Source organism: Zootoca vivipara, chromosome 3 (assembly GCF_963506605.1).
Source record: "Zootoca vivipara chromosome 3, rZooViv1.1, whole genome shotgun sequence".
NCBI classification, from domain to species: Eukaryota; Metazoa; Chordata; class Lepidosauria; order Squamata; family Lacertidae; genus Zootoca; species Zootoca vivipara.
The window spans coordinates 120,114,948-120,136,304 of record NC_083278.1 but is presented as its reverse complement, the minus strand read 5'-3'; the positions used below and the strand labels follow the sequence as shown (position 1 = coordinate 120,136,304).

Here is a 21,357-nt window from a genome sequence, read left to right as displayed (position 1 = left end):
TCGCGCAAGCATGTCAGAGCCTGCACACTGCCCCAAAGTAGGAAAGCTCCGCCTTCATAGAACCGTAGCGTTGGAAGAGACCCCGGGGGTCACAACTAAACGCAGAAAATAAATATGAGAAAGAACGAGTCTGAGATATCAACCAGCCTGCCTCCAAGCGTGTCTGCTCAAAACATGCACATCAGATGAAATTGTACTGCAATAGAAAACTTAGAATCATAGAATCCTAGAGTTGGAAGAGACCCCAAGGGCCATCCAGTCCAACCCCCTGCCAAGCAGGAAACACCATCAAAGCATTCTTGACATATGGCTGTCAAGCCTCTGCTTAAAGACCTCCAAAGAAGGAGACTCCACCACACTCCTTGGCAGCAAATTCCACTGCCGAACAGCTCTTACTGTCAGGAAGTTCTTCCTAATGTTGAGGTGGAATCTTCACCTAACTTGGCAAAGCAAACCTGCTAGAGAACCCCACAGCCTGATATCGGGGCGCCCGATGATGGACCAAGGGGTCTGCCCCTGCCCCTCTGGCTGCCCCGCTCGCCCACCCCCCTCACCTTGGCAATGAGCTGGAGGTTGAAGGGCCCCGTGACTTGCAGCTCCTGTCCGATGGCGTGCACAATGGCCTTGATGCGCTCCAGAGTCTTGGGCGTGATGTCCTGCGGGGGCGTCACCAGGGTGGCGTCCCCCGAATGCACCCCGGCGTTCTCCACGTGCTCAGAGATGGCGATGGCCACCACCTGCCCATCGCAGGCCACCGCATCCACATCGATCTCCTGTGGCAAGGGACCAGAGTCAAACATCTGTTCACCCCACCCCCCAACAGACCCCCCCTCCCAGGATTCATGCTCTCTGGGGGGGGGGGCAAGTGCGCCTCTGAGCTTCATCAGGCACCCAAAAGCGGAAATCCCGCCCCCTGCTCCCCTCTCCCCAGTGAAAGGCAGAGGGATGAATATCCACTGCCCCACTTGGAGGGCTCACCCCCCAGATCACAAAAACCACACTCTTTATCCCCCCCCCAGTTCTGAATCAGGAAGGGGTAGAGATGGGAAGGCCGGGGGGGGGGGAGACAGAAAAATTGAAAAAACCCAGCCCCCCCCATTTTTCCGTTTCCCCCCAGGCCTTCCCATCTCTAGGAAGGGGAGAATAGCATCTATTTTTGCATTAGGAAGACTGGCTGCCGGATCAGGCCATTGGCCCATCCAGTCCAGGATCCTGTTCTCACAGCGGCTGACCAGACATAGACGGCCATTACGGAAAACCCACCAGCAGGATCCGAATGCCAGAGCCCTCCCCCCCCCCGGTGGCTTCCAGCAAGTGGGATTCAGAAGCATTTACTGCCTCCCAACTTTGGAAGAAGATCCATCGAGAGCCCTCTCTTCTCCTGCCTGAATTTGTCTGATCCTGTTTTGAAGTCGCTGGCCACCCTTGCCTGGTCCGGTGGGAGGGAGTTCCAGAGTCTAACTCTGCATGGGGAAACCCCTCTTTCCCCTCTGCCCACGCACCTTGGCCTCCTGGATGAACTTGGAGATGACGACCGGCTGCTCCTTGGAGACGGCCACGGCGCTGCACAGGAACCTCTCCAGGTCGCTGTCCGAATAGGCCACGTTCATGGCTGCCCCGCTGAGGACGTAGGACGGACGCACCACGCAGGGGTAGCCCACCTTGCAGCAGAACTGCTTGGCCGACTGCGGGAGGGGGGGGGAGGAGGAAACGGTCAGCGGGTGCCCCGGGCCGACCCCTGGTGGACGGACGGGTCACTTGGGTTTCCAGGGAGAGAAGATCTGGCATGGGACCCCGGGGTCCATCCATTCTGGACCTCTGCCCTGAACAAGGGCAGCGAATGACCCACAGCCCCTGGCCATTAGCTCTCAGGGGAAGCATCCTGCATCAGTTTCCAGCCCCAATTCAAAGTGCTGGTCTTGACCTGTAAAGCCTTAAATGGGTCAGGACCACAAGACCTCAAGGACCGCCTCTTCCCATATGAACCGACCCGGACCCTGAGATCACCTTCTGAGGCCCTCCTTCGTGTGCCTCCTCCTCGAGAGGTCCGGAGGGTGGCAACACGAGAACGGGGCCTTCTCTGCAGTGGCTCCCTGCCTGTGGAATGCTCTCCCCAGGGAAGTTCGCCTGGCGCCTTCATTACACACCTTTAGGCACCAGGCAAAAACGTTCCTTTTTAACCAGGCCTTTGGATGGTCTAATCGGCATCCGATGCCTTTTTAAAATGTGGCTCTTTTCAGGGAGGAGGGGGGTGTTATTAGCTTGTTGTTTTTATTCTGATTATGTATGTTGTGATGTTTTTCTGTGAACCGCCTTGTGACCTCTAGGTATAAGGCGGTATATGAACTCAATAAAGAAGAAGAAGAAGATCCAAAGAGATCGACGACTTAGGGAGCTGGGTATGTTTAGCCTGGAGAAGAGAAGGTTAAGGGGTGATATGATAACCATGTTCAAATATATAAAAGGATGTCATATAGAGGAGGGAGAAAGGTTGTTTTCTGCTGCGCCAGAGAAGCGGACACGGAGCAATGGATTCAAACTTCAAGAAAGAAGATTCCACCTCAACATTAGGAAGAACTTCCTGACAGTAAGAGCTGTTCGGCAGTGGAATTTGCTGCCAAGGAGTGTGGTGGAGTCTCCTTCTTTGGAGGTCTTTAAGCAGAGGCTTGACAGGCATACGTCAAGAATGCTTTGATGGTGTTTCCTGCTTGGCAGGGGGTTGGACTGGATGGCCCTTGTGGTCTCTTCCAATGTGCCCTTGTGGTCTCTTCTATGATTCTATGAGATGGGCTGGATCAGGCCAGTGGCCCACTAGACTAGCATCATGAATTTAAAACAGCTTACAACCATGAACCATAAAGAAGGCTGATCGCCGAAGAATGGATGCTTTTGAATTCTGGTGCTGGAGGAGACTCTTGAGAGTCCCATGGACTGCAAGAAGATCAAACCTATCCATTCTTAAGGAAATCAGCCCTGAGTGCTCCCTGGAAGGACAGATCCTGAAGCTGAGGCTCCAATACTTTGGCCACCTCATGAGAAGAGAAGAATCCTTGGAAAAGACCTTGATGTTGGGAAAGATGGAGGGCACTAGGAGAAGGGGACGACAGAGGACGAGATGGTTGGACAGTGTTCTCGAAGCTACGAACATGAGTCTGACCAAATTGCGGGAGGCAGTGCAAGACAGGAGTGCCTGGAGTGCTTTGGTCCATGGGGTCATGAAAATAAGGTGGGTCCTAAAATCCTACCCCATGAGAGGCACAGGTCAGGGTGGCAAAGAGGGGGGAGTCCCACAAAGAAGGCCGTCTCTCCCTGGGCCCCCCGCCCAGAAGGCAGAGGAACTACCAAGAGGGGGCCCCCTGCACCCACGAGGGTCTGCAGGGAAGGAGGACGCCTTTAAGGGATTGGGGGCCATTGAGGGCCACATCCTTGGGCTCCCTTTCCAACTCTATTCTATGACCTGGGCCAGGAAAATGGCCAACCAACTCCGTTCTCACAGGGACCACCCAGATGCCCAACACGGGGAACCCGCCAGCAGGATACGAACCCTGTCCCCCGCCCCTCTTGGCTGCCTGGAGACAAGAGAGAGGTCCGCCCACCCCCTGCCATGTTGGGTTTTTTGAATAGTCAAGTTACTTTAGAGCCGGTCTAATGTAAATACTGTCTGTTTAAGAGAAACCGGTGCCGGTGTATTCTGTTCATTGCTCCCAGGCGTGGGCTCTGCTTCTTGTATATAAGGCTCTGCCAGAAAGCCTTCTGCATCTCTTAGCTAGATCTTTCAGTTTGATTCATCTCGTAGTAGATCACTCTCTCAGTTGTTCTCAGTTTAAGAGATTCCTTAGTTGAATCTTAGTATGAGAGTTGCTTAGTTATAATGCTAGTTTGCTGTTAATTCTTGGGTAGTTTAATGGGAGTTTTGTGGGGGTTTTGTGGGAGGTTTGGAATGGGTTGAAGGTAGATAATATTGCTAAGAGAGAAAGCATTTATCTTTAATCTAAAGTCTCTTTAGATTCAGTTTGTTTTTCAGTTAAAGAAACCCAACCGTTTGTATTTTCATCTGCATACTTTTAGAAGTGTGCAGCTAGTAAGGGGTTTCATATAAGGGAAATAATACCCTACGCTCTTGGTGGTGTTTTCTTAGCCAGGTCAAATTCTGACTGCGTATACTCTGCGTGAAGCGTACTTTAAAGGGCCGCTGGAAACTGGGATATAAGATTTAGGTTAAGCAAGTTTCAATACCCAGTTATCTCCAATATTATTCTTATCATATATATCATTTCTCAATATGCCAAGCACTGCCAAGCGAGGGGCAGAGCCAGCCTGGCCGCTGGGCCCACGGAAAGAGCTGCTGTTGCCCCCAGCCGCCCTCCCTGGCTCCCCCCCCGGCCCCCTCCTCACCTCGGTGTCCGAGAGCTCCTTCCAGAGGGGCTGGCTGATGCTGATGGTGTCCAGGAGGCGGGAGAACTTGAAGCGGTTCTCGGCCGAGTCGATGGCCTCGGGGGACGTGCCCAGGATGCGGCACTGCTGGCGGTGAAGGGCCATGGCAATGTTGTTGGGCAGCTGCCCCCCCATGGACAGGATCACGCCCTCGGGGTTCTCCAGCTCGTAGATGTCCATCACCACCTGGTTGTGGGGGGGAGGAGGGAGGGAGGAGACTGGGTGAGGATCCCAAGGGGGGGCAGGATCAGGCCCGCCATGCACAACGGCTCAGGTTTCCCGCTCCTCCTGCTGCACTAAGGAGAGACCCCCCCTGCCCCCCGCAAAGCCCAGCTGCGGTTCTAGTTGCAGAGACGGGGGGGCCCTTTTCACGCACTTGGGGGTCCTTTACACAGCCATCGCCGGCCACCACCAGAAATCATTTTGGGGAGAATCCTGATGAGGTTTTATTCCACTGTTTTACAGTTTTAATAGCACGCTACCACGGGAGGCCTTGATACCTGCACCACATCAGTAACAACTCCAATATTTTAGGGTAGCAGCTCAGAACCTTTGGAACTCCCTGCCTATTGAGATCACTGCACTCTTTTCAGCACCCGCTAAAAAAACATTCTCGCTTAAACAAGCCTGCCAGGAGAGTGGATCCCAGTCTCGTGTGGCTGCAGTTTTCTGCATGTCTTGAATTATGGCTGCAACTCAGTGATACTTTTATTGCTCTTATCTTTCCTCTTTTTTTTGTGTGTCAACTGCATTGAGGTCCATCCGCCCCCCCCCCCGCGCCTATGATCAAGGGGCATGTAGATTTTGTGCAATAAGCAAATCAAAGATGGCTGAGGAATAGCGTGAAATATATAAAGAGAAGCCCTACAAGACAAGTGTATCTGACGAAGTGCGCATGCACACGAAAGCTCATACCAAAATAAAAACTTAGTTGGTCTTTAAGGTGCTACTGAAGGAATTTTTTTTATTTTGCTTCGACTCAGACCAACACGGCTACCTACCTGTACCTACAAGACTTGTTAGAGGCCCCGATCCCGCCCACCCCTGGCATAACCACCCCTGGGCGGGACCCACCTCAAAGGACATCTCGTCGAAGTAGAGCCGGTCACACATGTCGTAGTCTGTGCTGACCGTCTCCGGGTTGTAGTTGACCATGATGGTTTTGTAGCCCATCTGCAGAGGAGAGAAGGAAGGAGCTAGTCTTCCCAGAACACACAATCCCACGGCAGCCTGAAGAAAACTGTGAGTCCGGCCCCCTGCCCTGCCACCCCCCCCCAGGACACCCTGCGACAGCCCTTCTCAAACCTGGGTCCCTAGCTCTTGTTGGGACTACAGTTCCCATCGTCCCTGATCACGGGCGCTGCTAGCTAGTTCAGGGTGATGGGAGTTGTAGTCACAGAATCATAGAATCGTAGAGTTGGAAGAGACCACAAGGGCCATCCAGTCCAACCCCCTGCCAAGCAGGAAACACCATCAAAGCATTCTTGACATATGCCTGTCAAGCCTCTGCTTAAAGACCTCCAAAGAAGGAGACTTCACCATACTCCTTGGCAGCAAATTCCACTGCCGAACAGCTCTTACTGTCAGGAAGTTCTTCCAAATGTTGAGGTGGAATCTTCTTTCTTGTAGTTTGAATCCATTGCTCCGTGTCTGCTTCTCTGGAGCAGCAGAAAACAACCTTTCTCCCTCCTCTATATGACATCCTTTCATATATTTGAACATGGCTATCATATCACCCCTTAACCTTCTCTTCTCCAGGCTAAACATAGTCCATCGACAGCTGGGGCTCCAGATGAGAAACACGGCCCAAAACCATCAATGGCCCGGGGGCCGGACAGAAGGGCTTCCCCGGCGCCGGTGTCGCCCACAGCCTTAAGCCCAGAGACAGCCAGTGTGATGCTCACAATGGTGACCAGGGACAGGACAGGGCCTTCTCGGTGGTGGCTCCCCATTTAGGGAACACCCTCCAGATTGAGATTCAAGAATCCGCCACATCGGCTGCATTTAGGAGAAATTCAGGTGAAAACGTATCTGATAGGGATGCCGCTTAGAGTTCAGCCCCAGTGTTTCTGTTTTATCATGGGGGTCCTTTCAACCCTACAATTCTATGAAATACCATGGCTGGATGGGGCATTAGCATCACCGAACCCTGTGCAGCCGAGGGAGATGGGGGGGGGAATAGAATGGGGGCCCACAGACCCGCCCCCTCCCGGGAAGAGGCTCACCTTGCGCAGCTCCTGAATACACCCCACAGCGCACCAGTCAAACTCCACGCTGCTGCCAATGCGGTAGACGCCCGAGCCGATGACCATGACGTGGGGCTCGCGGAAAGCCAGGTCGTGCTCCGCCCCGTTGTAGGTCAGGTAGAGGTAGTTGGTCTGGGCCGGCCACTCGGCCGCCACCGTGTCAATCTGCTTCACCACCGGCAGAATCTTCAGGTCGTGGCGCATCTTCCTGACGGCCAGCTCCGTGCTGGAAGAGACAGAGTTGAGCCAGGGGCTTCGGGCCAAGGTCTGCCTGCACTGACTGGCAGCCCCCGCCGTCCGGGATTTGGGAAAGGGGCCTTCCCTCGCCTGGCCTGGAGGTGCTGCCAGCGATGGCGCCTGGGAGCTATAGAATCATAGTTGGAGGTGACTCCTGGTCCAGCCCCTCTCAGTAAAAGCATCCATGAGAGATGGCCATCCAAGGTCTGCTTAGAAACCTCCAAGGAAGGAGAGGCCACTATGCTGTCCGTTCTGCTGTCCATCAGAATCTCTTTTCTCATCACTTGAAGCCGTGGGTTCGAGTCCTACCCTCCCTCGCGTGTCTCCTCTCATACAGTGGAACCTCGGTTTACGAACACCTCGGTTTACGAATTTTCGGTTTACGAACTATCCTAACCTGGAAGTTAGTAAACCGAGGTGCCAGAGGCCTACTGAGCGTCTGATGCCTTCGGGGAGGCTGGGCCTTCGCATCGGACGCTCAGTAGGCCTCTGGCACCTCGGTTTACTAACTTCCGGGTTAGGATAGTTCGTAAACCGAAAATTCGTAAACCAAGGTGTTCGTAAACCGAGGTTCCACTGTATGAGCCGGGACTGCGTTCCGATGCCTCCCAGAGGCCGGGGAGCGCTTTCGCGGTTGCAGCCCAGTCGTGGGAACGCTCCCCAGCCTGCGCGAAGGCATCGGTACGAAGGCCCTGCTGCTTTAGGGGGTGTTTTTCCTCGTCTAGAACGGATTAATCAACTTCCCATTACTTTCAATGGGAAAGTTCGCTTCGGTTTATGAACACTTCGGTTTATGAACAGTCTTCTGGAACCAATTGTGTTCGTAAACCGAGGTTCCACTGTACTTCAAGGGCTGCCCCATGGAAGAGGGAGCCCCAAGCTTGTTTCCTGCTGCTTCAGAGAGAAGGAGCTGAATCAACAAAGCCAAGCGACAAGAAATGAGATTCCGACTAAACATTAGGAAGAACTCTTCTGACGGGAAGAGCTGCTTGGCAGTGGAACGGATGACGTCAGAAGGGGGCAGGCTCCCCTTCGCTGGAGGTTCTCGAACAGAAGTGGGATTGTCATTTGTCAGGGATTCTTGAGCTGTGATTCCTGCATTGCAGGGGGTTGGACTAGATGGCCCTTGGGGGTCCCTTCCAACCCTAAAATAACCATCTCTTGGCCTAGCTCAGCCATGGCCAACCTGGCGGCCTCCAGGTGGCTTGGATACCTGAAGGAGCGTCTCCACCCCTATCGTTCTGCCCGGACACTGAGAACCAGGGCCGAGGGTCTTCTGGCGGTTCCCTCACTGCGAGAAGCAAAGCTACAGGGCACCAGGCAGAGGGCCTTCTCTGTGGTGGCGCCCGCCCTGTGGAACGCCCTCCCATCAGATGTCAAAGAGATAAATAACTACCTGACATTTAGAAGACATCTGAAGTCAGGGAAGTTTTTAATGTGTGACATTTTAATGTATTTAAAATCTTTGTTGGAAGCCGCCCAGAGTGGCTGGGGAAACCCAGCCAGATGGGCAGGGTACAAATAAATAATAATAATAATAATAATAATAATAATAATAATAATAATAATAATAATAAATATTATTATTATTGGATGACAACTCCCATGAGCCACAGCATCTTTCCCTGTGATTCCGGCATTGTAGGGGGTTGGGCTGGATGGCCCTTGGGGGTCCCTTCTATGATTCCATGACAATTGCCCCGGGACAGCTGAATGAAATGCCGAACACGCTGGCACCCTGGCAGTCGGGCCTGCAGTGACGCCCTACCTCCCTCCCTCGCTATTCACCACATGGGAAGAGGGGGCTGCTATTCCTGGTTGGGTGGGGGGTGGGGCACACCTCCGGGTACCTGAGCACAGCTTGGGCCACCTGCTTGTCTGAGAAGCCGAGCTGCTTGGCCAGCTTGAGGACGGCGGTGGGCATGGAGCCCGGCTCGGCCTGCCGGTAGGACTCGAGGCACAGGGCGTGGTCCGTGATGTTCTTCATCTTGTGCAGGAACCAGCGGTCAATCTTGGTCAGCTCGTAGAGGCGCTCGATGGAGTAGCCGGCCCGGAGGGCGGCCGCCAGGACAAAGATGCGCTTGTCAGTGGGCGTCTCCAGCTCCTGCGGGTTGGGGAAGGGGGGGGCAGGCAGGCAGAGAGGGTCAGAGCTCTGAGCCTGGTGGGGCAGCCACCGTCTTGCCAGGAGGGCAGCCGGACTCTCCCCAGCCCCCGGGACCCCCTTACCATGTCTGAAGCGGGCTTCACGGTGTGGTCAAAGCCCACACAGTTCTCATCCACCATGCGCAGAGCCTTCTGGAAGGCCTCTTCAAAGCTGCGCCCAATGGCCATCACCTCACCTGGGGGGGGGCAGGAAAGGAGGGGGGTGGGCAAGATGCAAGTTATCAAATGATCTGAAAGGGATCCTGTTCCCCAAAGCAGGAGAGGCAGGCGCTAAACCAGTGATGGGCAACCTTTGGAGCTTGGTGTGACAAAATTTGCCAAAAAACCGAGCATAACTCGGGTGTTGTGTCACTTTGAGAAAAAAACCATAATTTCACGAAATTTATAGTTTAAATAACAAACATGTATAATTGTAATATATAACTGTATTTAATATACCAAAAACTAATTATTTAACCAAACCAAACCAAAAACCCCTTATTTATCACAAAGTGCCCAGAGCTGTTGAGCTTTTTGGGGGGAGCTGCTGACCAAAGTTTTGGAGGTTTTTTGGGGGGGGTGTGTGCAAAAATTGCTTTGCTTTTTTGGTTTGTTTTCCCCCCCTGCCAAAGTGGGGGGGGGGAAACCCAGCACAGAACGGGTTAAAAAATGAACATTGTTACACCCAGTCATCGCCTGCCAAAGCGCCAGGAAAAAACAGCACAGAAAGGGTTAAAAACCAATCTCTGGCTACCAGCAGCAACAACAACAACAACAAAGGATCCGGGTTTTAACAGCAGAGAAAAGCTGTAGCGTGAGGAGCGGGAGAACAAATGGGGTGAAAGAAACAATAGCACGAATGGGCCGATGGGGCGCGGGCCAGTAGTGAGGGCTCCATAGGTTCGCCATCACTGCGCTAAACCAAGGAAGTGAGCAAGACCCAAGGGAGAAGATTGGGGAGAGGTTCTGGATGCCAGAGAGGAGGAGACAGGGAGCAGTTCAGACTTTGAGGCTGAAGCAGAAAGTGGGGGTGGGGGTCAAGAGACCGATGAAGAATCGCGAGAGTCTCCCTCCTCACTGTTCTCCAAGAATGTGCAGGAACACCAGGAGGCCAGATGTGCGCAGGTGCAGTTTTGAGACTGCTGGGGAATTGACAAAGCTTGTAGGGTTAAAAGAAGTTTTGTAAGGAGCAATTTATAAATTATGGGTGGGGGGGGAATTTGAGTTTGTAACAATAATTATAGTAACAAAATGGATAATTAGAAAGACTTTAGAAAACCATCAGTCGAGGCTGAAGGAAGTCTTAGGCTGCGATAGCCAAAAATTTCGAAATGGTGTTTAAAAGGATGCTATGTTGGGAAAAATGTGTAAAAACTAATAAAAATTTGTTTTTTTAAAAAAGAGAGAGAGAGACTGCTGGGGAAACATCCGAGAGAGGAGCCTTTGAGAGGGTGGAAGGCTCAGTCTGGGACGCTGCTCTGTAGGATCAAGACCTGCCCTGAAGGGTTGCCGAGTTGTCTCCTTGAATCAAGAGGCAACTTTGCTGACTACAGACTCTGCCTCTTGGCGCTGAACGGCATCGGGCTCCAGTCCCAACTCCAGGTCTACGCTGGTCCGGGGCTTATGCTCTTAACTCAAAGTTCTAGACCCGCAAAAGGAGGTGGCAGCGTCACAGAATCGGGAAGCTTGCAACTGCCAGGACCAAATCCTGCCTCTTCAGCCTCTCAGAAGCAGCCGGAGGTCAGGCGCCAAGCAAGAGAGCTCAGCCGGGTCTCCCAGGGACACCGCCCCCCCCCCGCCACTCACCCACACTCTTCATGGAGCTGCCAATCTTGGTGCTGACACGGAGAAACTTGCTGAGGTCCCAGCGCGGGATCTTGACCACGCAGTAATCCAGGCTGGGCTCAAAGCAGGCGGTGGTGGAGTTGGTGACAGAGTTCCTGGGGCAGAGATTCGGACAGTTGGAAGGGACCGGAGGGTCACCTAGCCCAACCCCCTGCGAGGCAGGAATCTCCTGCCCAACGTGGGGCTCGGACCCACAACCCCGTTTGTGGAAAGCTCTCCCCAGGAAGCCTTGCCTGGTGCCGTCACGATACACCTTTGGTGCCAAGCGAGGGCAAGGAGGCAAAGCCCAGCGAGGGCAGCTAAAATCCAGACGCAACTCGGCCGCTTCTGTGTTTCAAGGGAAGCTTCTTGCAAGGAAAGCCGTTTTGCTCCACAAGATGCTCAAGCAGTGAAGGGCCCTCGGATCCCGTAAGCAGCAAGCCCCCCCCCCCAGCCAGGATTCAGCCCCCCCTCTCCCTGGCCAGGGCGAGCATTACCTGAGGACAGGCAGAGGGATGCCCAAAGCCAGTTTGGCAGCCACGTACGCCAAGGGGTAGCCGGTGGCCTTGCTTGCCAGCGCTGAGCTCCGTGACAGCCGGGCATTCACCTCGATGATGTAGTACTGCGGGGGGGGGGGGGGTGCAAAAGAGAAGGTTGCAGCAGCAGACCCAGCCCCCTCTGGCCACAGGGGGCAAGGAGGTCTGAGCAGGCTCCTTCCCGCGGCAGTCGGGGGCCAGAGAGGGCAGAAGCCACCATTCGCTGCACAGGCACAGGGCAACCACCGGCGGAGTCTCACCTGCTCCGATTCGGGGTTCAGGGCATACTGGATGTTGCACTCGCCCACAATGCCCAGGTGCCGCACCACCTTGATGGCCGTGGTGCGCAGGAGGTTGTACTCGCGGTCGTTGAGCGTCTGGCTGGGGGCCACCACGATGGACTCCCCCGTGTGGATGCCCAGGGGGTCCAGGTTCTCCATGTTGCACACCTGGCCGGGGGGGGGAGGAGGAGGAGGAGAGCAGGTGAGGCAGGTAGGAGGAGGGGGTCCCTTCTGGGGCACAAACACGCCCCCTCCAACCACACAAGGTGTTCTGGCAGTGGGTGTGACATCAAATGATGTTTATACAGTCGTACCTCGGGTTACGACCACCTCGGGTTGCGAACAATTCGAGGTTACGAACTCTGCAAACCCGGAAGTATTTTTCGCCGCACGTACGTTCCGCGCATGCGCAGGCGCAAAGAGTGCGAAAATCGCGCTTTGTGCATGTGCAAAATGGCGCTTCGGTTTACGACCTTTTCGGGTTACGAACTGCAACCCGGAACGGATCGTGTTCGTAACCTGAGGTACCACTGTATATAGCTGGCAGATAAAGAATTGGAAATTTCTTTGTTTCTTAAGTTTATTCCTCTATTTTAACATATTGGCGTAAATATAAGCCTGTTTTTTATTCCAAATTCCAACCATGAAAAGTTAAAGAGTGGATTATATTCACCACCTTACAAAAATTGGCTTTTACAATATCGCTGCGGAAAGAGACATCCAGTAAAATGGAACGGAATACAGAACACAAATGACTTCGCATCTACCTAATTCAGCTATAGAAAATTGGTTGCCGATACAAACTATTATCATGATTGAACTGCTTCTTCATTAATCTTGAGTCTCACATTGTTCTTGAAGCTACTACTGAAATTAGTCAAATGCTGCGACAGAATTTAAACTGCTATATTTATTGTTTAAATACATTTTTAAGACTTCCCATTTTGATACGAATACCGGTTTTAGTTTATTCTTTCTTTTTTCAGACTATCTAATTCCGCATATTCAATCAATTTTTGAATCCATTCCTGCATGGGGGGGAGTTTGTCAAATTTCCAGTTTGCAGCCATTAACATTCTTGCTGCAACTGTGGCGTATAAGAAGATATCCTTCGTTTTTTTGAGTAAAATCCAGACCTATAATCCCCAGAAGATAAGCTTCTGGGTTGTTGTTTTTTAATTAAAAGAGATTTTTAGTAGTTTCTGCAATTCTGTATGGATGTTATCCCCAAACACTTCCATTTTCTTACACTGCCACCACATGTGGTAGAAAGTGCCTGGTTTTTCTGCCCATCTCCAGCAATCGCCTGGGACATTTTTATACATTCTAGAAAGCTTCCCAGGTGTTAAGTACCACCTATGTTGCATTTTTAAAAAATTCTCTCTTAGGGGAAGAAAAATGGTAAACTTCCAATGATTTTCCCACAAATTTCCCCATTGGGACAGATTTATTGTATACCCAAAGTCTTGTGACCCCTTAATCATAGCCGCAGTGACCTCTTCCTTGACCTCACTTTGGAAAGGGTTTTACTTTTGGAGTTTACTAACTCCAAATCTGGAAGTTTCTGTTGCAAAGCCCTTTTGTTTATCAAATGCAAATTGTTCAAATAATCGATGATACTGGAACCAATCAGATACATGCTTTCAGTTCTATGAACCATTAGAACAGGCACCCCCAAACTGCGGCCCTCCAGATGTTTTGGCCTACAACTCCCATGATCCCTAGCTAACAGGACCAGTGGTCAGGGATGTTGGGAATTGTAGTCCAAAACATCTGGAGGGCCGAAGTTTGGGGGTGCCTGCATTAGAGGCTTGCCTGGACTGGCCGCTTGCAGACAGAGATCCAACAGGGGAGGAGCAGCCGGGTCCTGCGAAAGCCAGATCTGCCTCCTTGGACCCAACAAGGACACACACACACACACACACACACCCCGCTGCTTACCGTCACGCAGTTGTCGTAGGCGTCCCGCACCACCTCGTACTCAATCTCCTTCCAGCCCTTGAGCGACTTGTCCACCAGCACTTGGGAGGTGTGGGCAAAGGCCTGGCTCACCAGCGCCGTCAGCTCCTCTCGCCCGTTGGCAAAGCCGGAGCCCAGGCCGCCCAGCGCATAGGCAGAGCGCACAAGCACTGGGTAGCCCAGCCTCTCAGCCGCCGCCTGCGCCTGGGGGTGGGGAGGGAGGGAGGAAGCAGTGAGGGGCCCGGCCTCATCCAGGAGGCCCCCAAGGGTCCCCAGCGAGTGGCACCTCCAGGCAGTGCCCAGGAAGCCACCGTGCCCTCGAGGGCTCCTTGCAGTTCCCCCAGACCCAGCAGTTTGATAAAATCACGCTGTGCAGTGGAACAAATAAGTCGGCGAGTCCTTACAGACACAAGTTCTCAGACTCCATTTGCACTGCGTATGCTGGGGGCAATGGGTGCGTTTAAGATCAGATAAAGACTTCATTGTCATTGTACATCAGGGGTCCCCAGACTTACCGGGCTTTGGGCCGGCGGGCCGGAGGGCAGGGGAGTGGCGCGGCGGGCCGGCGGGCGGGGGAGTGCGCGCCCGTGCGCATACACTTACTGGCGCGCTTCCCGGTCGGAAAATATCGCCGAAAATCGCTTGTGCGCATGCGTATGGGCCTCCCCCGACCCGGAAGTGCCCCGGAAATGACCTCTTCTGGGTCGGGAGAGGCCCATACACATGCGCACAAAGGATTTTCGGCGATTTTTCCCCGATTTGGAAGATCGCCGCTGCGCCGTGCGCCGTAAGAGCGGGCGGCGGCAGCGGGCGGCGTCGCGGGCCAGATTGGGAGGCCAATTGGGCCGCATCCGGCCCGGGGGCCGTAGTCTGGGGACCCCTGTTGTACATAGTACAATGAAGCTGAGTGCTATCCCATAAAAACAAAACAAAAACACAATCATAGCCACCCCCCCCCACAACTCCCCAAGATCATATTATTTAGTTGCAGCATTTAAGATTGCTGTAGCTCTTGGATAGAAACTGTTTTTTAATCTATTCGTTCTTGATATAATTGTTCTGTATCTCTTAGGGGGGTGGACCCCTCTGCCCCTTTGGAGCCACTCAGATATAGCAGCCTCCCCACCCCCTGATTTTCAGAAGCCCCCCCCCACAAAGAGAAGCAGACGGGACTCTTCCAGACCTTCTTCCCACGGGAACAAGCCCCCCCCCCAACTGCCTTGGGAACCACACCCCCTGCAAAGGAAAGGCCAGCCTTGAGAATGAAGGGGGTCGCCCTGCCTGAGCCCCCTCACCTGTTCCAGGGAGCAGGCGGCCTCGCTGGGCGCCACATGTTCCCCAATCTCCTCCATCTTCTCCACAAAGACCTTGCGGTCCTCCGTCATCTCGATGGAGGTCACCGGAGTGCCCAGAACGCGGACGTGGTAGCGCTCCAGGACGCCCGCCTTGGTTAGCTCCACGCCGCAGTTCAGGGCCGTCTGCCCCCCGAAGGTCAGCAGGATCCCATCGGGGCGCTCGTTCTTGATGACCTGGTCACAGGGAAAGAAGGGGTCGGGAATGGGCAGGGGCTGGAGCCTGGCCTGGGAGAGCGGGGCAGCGGTTTGCAGGGGACTGTCCTGGCCAGGAAGCAACAGTTGGAGGCAGGAGAAGCTTCAGAGCCGGAGGAAGAGGCCAGCCAGGCAAGCAAAGGATCAGGCCCTTCCCCACCTTCTCCTGCAGAACCAGGAGGGGACTGAAAAGGGAGCAGAGGAAGTTGCCACACGGGGGCAGTCTCCATCGAGCACCTGGCTCTCCTAATGCAGTGGTTCCCAACAAGTGGTCCGTGGACCCCCAGGGGTCCGCGAGCTATGCCAGAGGGGTCCGCAAGATGCTATTAGAATAAAAAATATATTAAATATATTTCGTATGATAACAGATTTTTTGTTTTGGCCGCTTCCTGCATGAGCAGAGTCTAGCGCAGAGTCTGTTTTGCAAAGAGGCAGCGCGCGCTCACCTCCCCAAGATGCTTTGCGCGCGTCGGCTTCATTTGTGCGCTACTGCGCAGGTACCCTGTCTTCTCCATTCCCCTCCCTCCTCCCTGGCGCACGCTGCCTCTTTGCAAAACAGTCGTGTTTGTCAACAAAGCAAGCCTTTTCTTCCATGTGTTTCATGAAAAACAAATATAGGAATCGGCTCGGCATGCGGTCGGATTTCAGAGTGTAAGTTTCAAGTTTGGAACCTAATATTTCAGAAATAATGGACTCAAAGGACAGATTTAACTCATCTCATTAAGAACTGAAAATTAAAACTAACTGTATACTGATGGAGTACTCTGTTGTAACTGTAAAAAAAACGTATAAATATAAAATATAAAAAGACTCTTAATTTGGCTCTCACTTTTTAATTTTAGGATTAGGAATTAATGGGGGTCCTTGTCACAATAGCGGATCAATGAGGGGACCTCGAGAAAATTTTGTTGGGAACCCCTGTCCTAACGCAACACATCTCTCCAAAGCTCTGGGGGCCACCAGGCACCGCTGAGGTCCCTGCTACGTGAAAGTCTTTTCGCCCTCCCTCTCTCGTAACAGCATGACTCTGAGCCATCCAAGGAAGGTTCCGGACAGAGAGAAGAAAGTCCTTCTCCATCCAGCGCAGAGTCATAGCTGCCAAGTTTTCCCTTTTCTCGCGAGGAAGCCTATTCAGCATAAGGGGAAATCCCTTTAAAAAAGGGATAACTTGGCAGCTATGCGCAGAGTTAAACTGCGGAACTCGCTGCCACAAGAGGCAGTGAGGGCCACCCACCTGGACAGATTTAAAAGAGGATGGCACAAATTCTTGAAGCAGACGGGTTGCAACGGCCACGACTTGCTGCCTCCAGATGACTCACTATGCCACTTGCAGCTGGTTGGGCTCGATGCCCCTTGCCTGCCCCTCCGAATTCTACAATTCCAGGGTGAGGAGGGAGAAGGGGGGGGGGAGCTCAGCTCACCTGAGCCACGTAGTCAGGGGTGATGGGCAGGAAGTAGACTTTGTCCGCCAGGCCTTTCGAGGTCTGCACCGTGGCAATGTTGGGGTTGATCAGCACCGTCTGGATGTTCTCCTGCTTCAGAGCCTTGATGGCCTGCCAGGGAGGGAAGAGGGAACTGGGTCAGTCGTGCGTGTGTGTGTGTGCGTGTCCCCCCCACAATCCGCCTTGCCAACAAGGACGCCAGTCAAGGGAACGACCTCGAATTTGCAACCACACCGTTCACAATCTGAAGCAACGCGCTTGCGTAGGGAGGCCGCCCTATTGTGGGAAAGCAGTTGGCGAGGCTCCGCTTGGCCTTGGGCTGATAGGGAGAGATTAGCACCTCCAGAAGGTTGGGGGGGGGATGAAATTCCCACATGCTCCCAGCACCCTGACCTCCCTCCCGTCACCCCCCCAAAAAAGCCCTCTGCCCCCCAGCCCTCTCCCCCCACCTAATAACTTGAAAGTCTAAATCTGCTGCAGGTATTTCTGTGAGATCAGGGACCTTCTGTATGGGGTGTGTCTGTCTTGCGTATTTTAATAAACAGAGGGAAGAAGTATGAGTCATTGGGGGGGAGAGTATGTGTGAATTAATTTACGAGTGTTTAGCATATTTTCTGGTTGCTATCTTGTTTTAGAGATTATAAATGCCTCATTGATTTGTTAAGCATAAAACATGGACCTCTGTGGTCATTGCGATGTCCAGCTTGTTTTTTTGAGTTGCAGGTTTGCCAAGAGTCTTCTACAGATTGCAATTGCTTTATTGGGGATTTGTTAATTATATGATTTTTGTTGTCCCTGTGATGATCCGAAATCTTAACTGCTCACAGCTAAATTGCAAAGTATTTATTCTGTTGAAGATTTGCTTTATCGGTGCTGTTGACGTGTTTCTGTAATTTCTGAACATTGCTTTTCTGTGTTTTTATTACTTTGCTGCCAGCTCATTAAATTACAAATATAAATCCATGTTATAATTTTGCTGGTTCACGATACAATTGTTTAGTTGTTTATTGATGTTATTTACATGATTTTATGATTTTGTACACTATTTTCATTACTTTGCTCCCTACTCTGCGGAGTGAAGGGTAGTCTGGCAAATAGTGTACACAAGGTGAAATAAAATGACATTATTGCTACTTATTATTGTTTCGTAAGCCGCTTTGGGATTCGTCTCGACAAGGGGGAAACGGCATAGAAATACAATCCATCAAATCGATTGCCCTCCCCTCCCCCACTCCACTCACCTGGGAGCCAGAGTAGTCAAATTCGCCAGCCTGCCCTATAGAGAGCCCCCCTGAGCCCAGGATGAGCACCTTGTGGGGTCGGGCAGTGCTGGTGGCGGAGGGGGCTTGGGCAAAGCAGAGGCGCTGCTGCAGGAGCTCACGAACTGAGGCTGGGGGGGGGGCGGAGAGAGAGAGAAAGAAAAAGGGGGCATCTCAGTTAACTCAGTGGTCTAGCCCAGGCTTCCCCAAACTAAGGCCTGGGGGCCGGATGCGGCCCGCGAGGCTCTTTTATGCGGCCCCCGGCGACCCTGCTACTGCCGCCCGCTCTTAACGGCACGCTGCAGCTGCCCACTTCCAGGTCCCCGGAGCATTGGAAATAGCTTGTGCGCATGCACAAGCGTCATTTCCGGCGCACTTCCAGGCACGAGGAAGTGCATGCGCACAAACTATTTCCGGTGTTCTGGCGACCCAAAGGTGCGCTGGAAATCACATGTGCGCACGCATATGGGTGCACACTCCCACGCGCTCCGGCCCGCAGCACGTTCAGCGCCGGGGGCACCGGCCCTCGGCGAAATAAGTTTGGGGACCCCTGGTCTAGCCCCACCCGAGGTGCCTGCGACAGGGCAGAGACTGGAGCAGGGCCGACCAGCACGCAAGGCGGGAAAGAGGGTCTTCTGCAGCCCCTCAGGGACCACACCTGCCCCTGCCCGCCCCCCCCCCAGCGGCACCTGTCTCAGGGCTCTGCGCTCCCTCCGCCTGGCCCCGCACCGTCTCCAGGAAGATGTCGAAGAGACACTCAAGGTCCGTCGGTCCAGCATTGTGCTCGGGGTGAAACTGCACACTGAAAGGGGGGGGGAGAAAAAAGGCTTTGGGGGGTCAGGAGCCCCAGAGGTGTGGGGAGACCCTGCCAGCACACAGAATCCTGGAACTGGAGAGTCGGAGGGGATCTCAAGGGTCATCCGGCCCCACCTCCAGCATGCACTCTGCCATGTGCCGTACTCCCCACTCCAAAAGGGGGAGGGGGGAAGATGCCCCCCAATGCATACCCCCCCCGTCTCCCACCTGAAGAAAGGCTTGGAGTCGTGGACGAGGCCCTCGTTGGAGAGGTCGTTGGCGTTGCTGAAGAGGGTGGACCAGCCGGCCGGCAGGCTAGCCGAGTCGACCGCATAGCCATGGTTCTGGGAGGTGATGAAGCAGCGCTGGGAGGCCTCGTGGAGGCAGGGCTGGTTGTGCCCGCGGTTTCCGTACCTGCCCAGGTGGGGGGAGGAGGGAAGTCAGGCCTGGCCAGAGGGAGGTGCCCAAGGACTTCTGTGCCCAAGGCGAACTTGCGATGGAGAGACAGGAATGGTCAGAGGTGGCCTCTGCTGCCCTAAAGAGCGCAGGAAGGGCCCTGCAGCTGGATCCGGCCCGTGGCCCATCGAGTCCAGCCTCCTGTTTTCACAGGGGCCAACCAGATGCTCATTATGGGAAACCAGCAAGCAGAATCCTGTGGTTTGCAGAAACAGGGATTTGGAAGCACCAGCAGTGGAGAGAGAGCAGAGCCAACTTGGCTAGGAGCCATCCATGAATTTGTCAACTCCTGGTGCTAATAATAATACTTTTACCCTTCCCATTGAAATGGGTTGCCCCAGCCACTCTTGAGGGCTTCCCAGACAATATAATAAACACAGTGAAACATTAGGCGTTAAAACCTTCTAATCCTCTTTCAAAGCCATCCAGGTTGGTGGTCATCCCTGCCTCCTGGGGGAGGGAGTTCCACAGGTTAACCGTAAGCTTTCGTGTGACTGCCCCGAATCTCCCAGCACAGGCACCTACTTCATCTTGTAGGTCTTGGCCCCGATGGCCAACGCCAGCAGCTGGTGGCCCAGGCAGATCCCAAAGACGGGCTTCGGGGTGGGCAGCTCCAGGACGTGGCGCAGGTTGGCGACCGTCACTTGGCAGAGCTGGGGGTCTCCGGGGCCGTTGCTGACAAACAGACCGTCGAACTCTGGGAGGAGAATCCAGAAATGGGGCAAGCTGGGACCCTTCACCAAGCAAGGATAGACCCCCAAGGCCTCCCCTCCCCGGGTCAGTCCAGGGCCCAGGAAGGCTTCTGCCGCGCCCCGGCTGCCCCGCTCACCTGCGCTGTCCAGGGGGTGGTCCCAGGGCACCACTCTCACAGCTGCGCCACGGCTGCAGAGGCACCGGATCTGGTTGTACTTCAAGCCACAATCGACGGCCGTGATCCTGATGGATCCTCCGGGGTTGAAGAGGCGGGGTGCCTAGTCAGCCAGGGAGAGGCAGGGAGGAAGAGGGACGCTGATGGCCAGCAAGGGAGTGGCCCGGAGGGGGCAGGGGGCGCTCAGGTGCCAGGCTGGCCCAGGAAGCACCCCCCCCAACCCCCAGGATGCTCACCCATGAGGGCTCTGTGCTCCTGGCCACCCTCTGCTTAAGAACATAAGGAAAGCCTGCTGGATCAGGGCAAAGAAATCGAACCCAGAACCCTGTCCTCACAGTGGCTGACCAAGTGCCTCTCTTGCAAAACCCACAAGCAGGATTCAAGCCCCCAAGAGCCCTCTCTCCTCCTGTGGTTTCCAGGAAATGGCATTCAGAAGCGTGGCTGCCCCCTGCCAGGAGGAAGGCAGCAAGAAATCGCACGGCGTCCGTGAAGTTAACAAGGTCTGCTCAGGAAGTCAGGCCTAGCGAGCACAGCAACTCTTTCCTGGCAGATCTTGCCCCTACGAGGCTGATATTTGCCTAAGTCTCCTCCTCTCCCAGGTTCTTCCCAAGCAATCTGAGACTTTGTTGGCGTGCCGGTCTCTGCCCCTCCCTCTTCATGCCTCTTCTGGTTCTGGGAGGGGAGCTTGTCACCAGAGGAGGGGGAGACCCCTGTGACTCATCTCTGCCTCTTGGTCTCCCTCCTCTCCTCCTCCACCTTCTGCCTCCGATTCTGGACTGCTCTCTTGCACAAACTCTCCCTGCTCACTAAGCCCTGTTGCCTCTTCAGCTGCTGACACTTCCTCTCCCCAGGCTTCTCCCTCGGACCACCCACCTCCGTCCCACCCCCACTCTCTGGGCTCTGTGCCTTCTTCCCTTGGGGGGGTTCCCCAGCTGCTTCCTCCCCCCCATTCTTCTACGTCCAAGCAGTCCATGAAACCTCCAACCACGGAGGCTGGAGCACAGCCTGCTCTCCTGCTAAGCCCCCAATGCCACGGGGACACATCCAGGCCCAGAAGCAACCTCTGCCAGGCACCAAAGCGGGTCCCCTCATGGGCAGCCAAGCCCTGCAGCAAAACCACAGGCGTCGTCCCCACACTTAGATGCCCGCCAACCCAACTGGGCAGGCGGCCAGAGGACACAGGAGGGGGGCTGGGGCTCCAATGCCAACCTGGGACCCGCAAGCAGGGGAATCTCCTTCTCGTCAGATTGCAGGCGGGCATTTTGCCCTCACCTTTGGACTGGATAGGTGTGCTTTGCAGGCCAGACTCGCCCCCCTGCCCCCCGTCAGAC

General features: G+C 54.1%; 1 protein-coding gene across 1 annotated transcript in view; it reads right to left on the bottom strand.

Annotated features, from left to right (window-relative positions):
- Positions 1-21,357, bottom strand: part of CAD (carbamoyl-phosphate synthetase 2, aspartate transcarbamylase, and dihydroorotase) — a 44,128-nt gene that overhangs the window by 18,079 nt on the left and 4,692 nt on the right. The window contains exons 5-22 of the mRNA XM_060273243.1: positions 19,988-20,129; positions 19,684-19,855; positions 18,931-19,116; positions 18,597-18,709; positions 17,890-18,038; positions 16,628-16,759; positions 14,955-15,188; positions 13,642-13,863; positions 11,680-11,868; positions 11,381-11,505; positions 10,866-10,999; positions 9,144-9,256; positions 8,768-9,021; positions 6,660-6,906; positions 5,509-5,607; positions 4,396-4,620; positions 1,503-1,685; positions 555-773 (exon numbers count right to left, since the gene is read on the bottom strand). Coding sequence (XP_060129226.1) covers positions 555-773; positions 1,503-1,685; positions 4,396-4,620; positions 5,509-5,607; positions 6,660-6,906; positions 8,768-9,021; positions 9,144-9,256; positions 10,866-10,999; positions 11,381-11,505; positions 11,680-11,868; positions 13,642-13,863; positions 14,955-15,188; positions 16,628-16,759; positions 17,890-18,038; positions 18,597-18,709; positions 18,931-19,116; positions 19,684-19,855; positions 19,988-20,129 — 3,138 coding nt within the window. The remainder of the gene's footprint in view (positions 1-554; positions 774-1,502; positions 1,686-4,395; positions 4,621-5,508; positions 5,608-6,659; positions 6,907-8,767; positions 9,022-9,143; positions 9,257-10,865; positions 11,000-11,380; positions 11,506-11,679; positions 11,869-13,641; positions 13,864-14,954; positions 15,189-16,627; positions 16,760-17,889; positions 18,039-18,596; positions 18,710-18,930; positions 19,117-19,683; positions 19,856-19,987; positions 20,130-21,357) is intronic.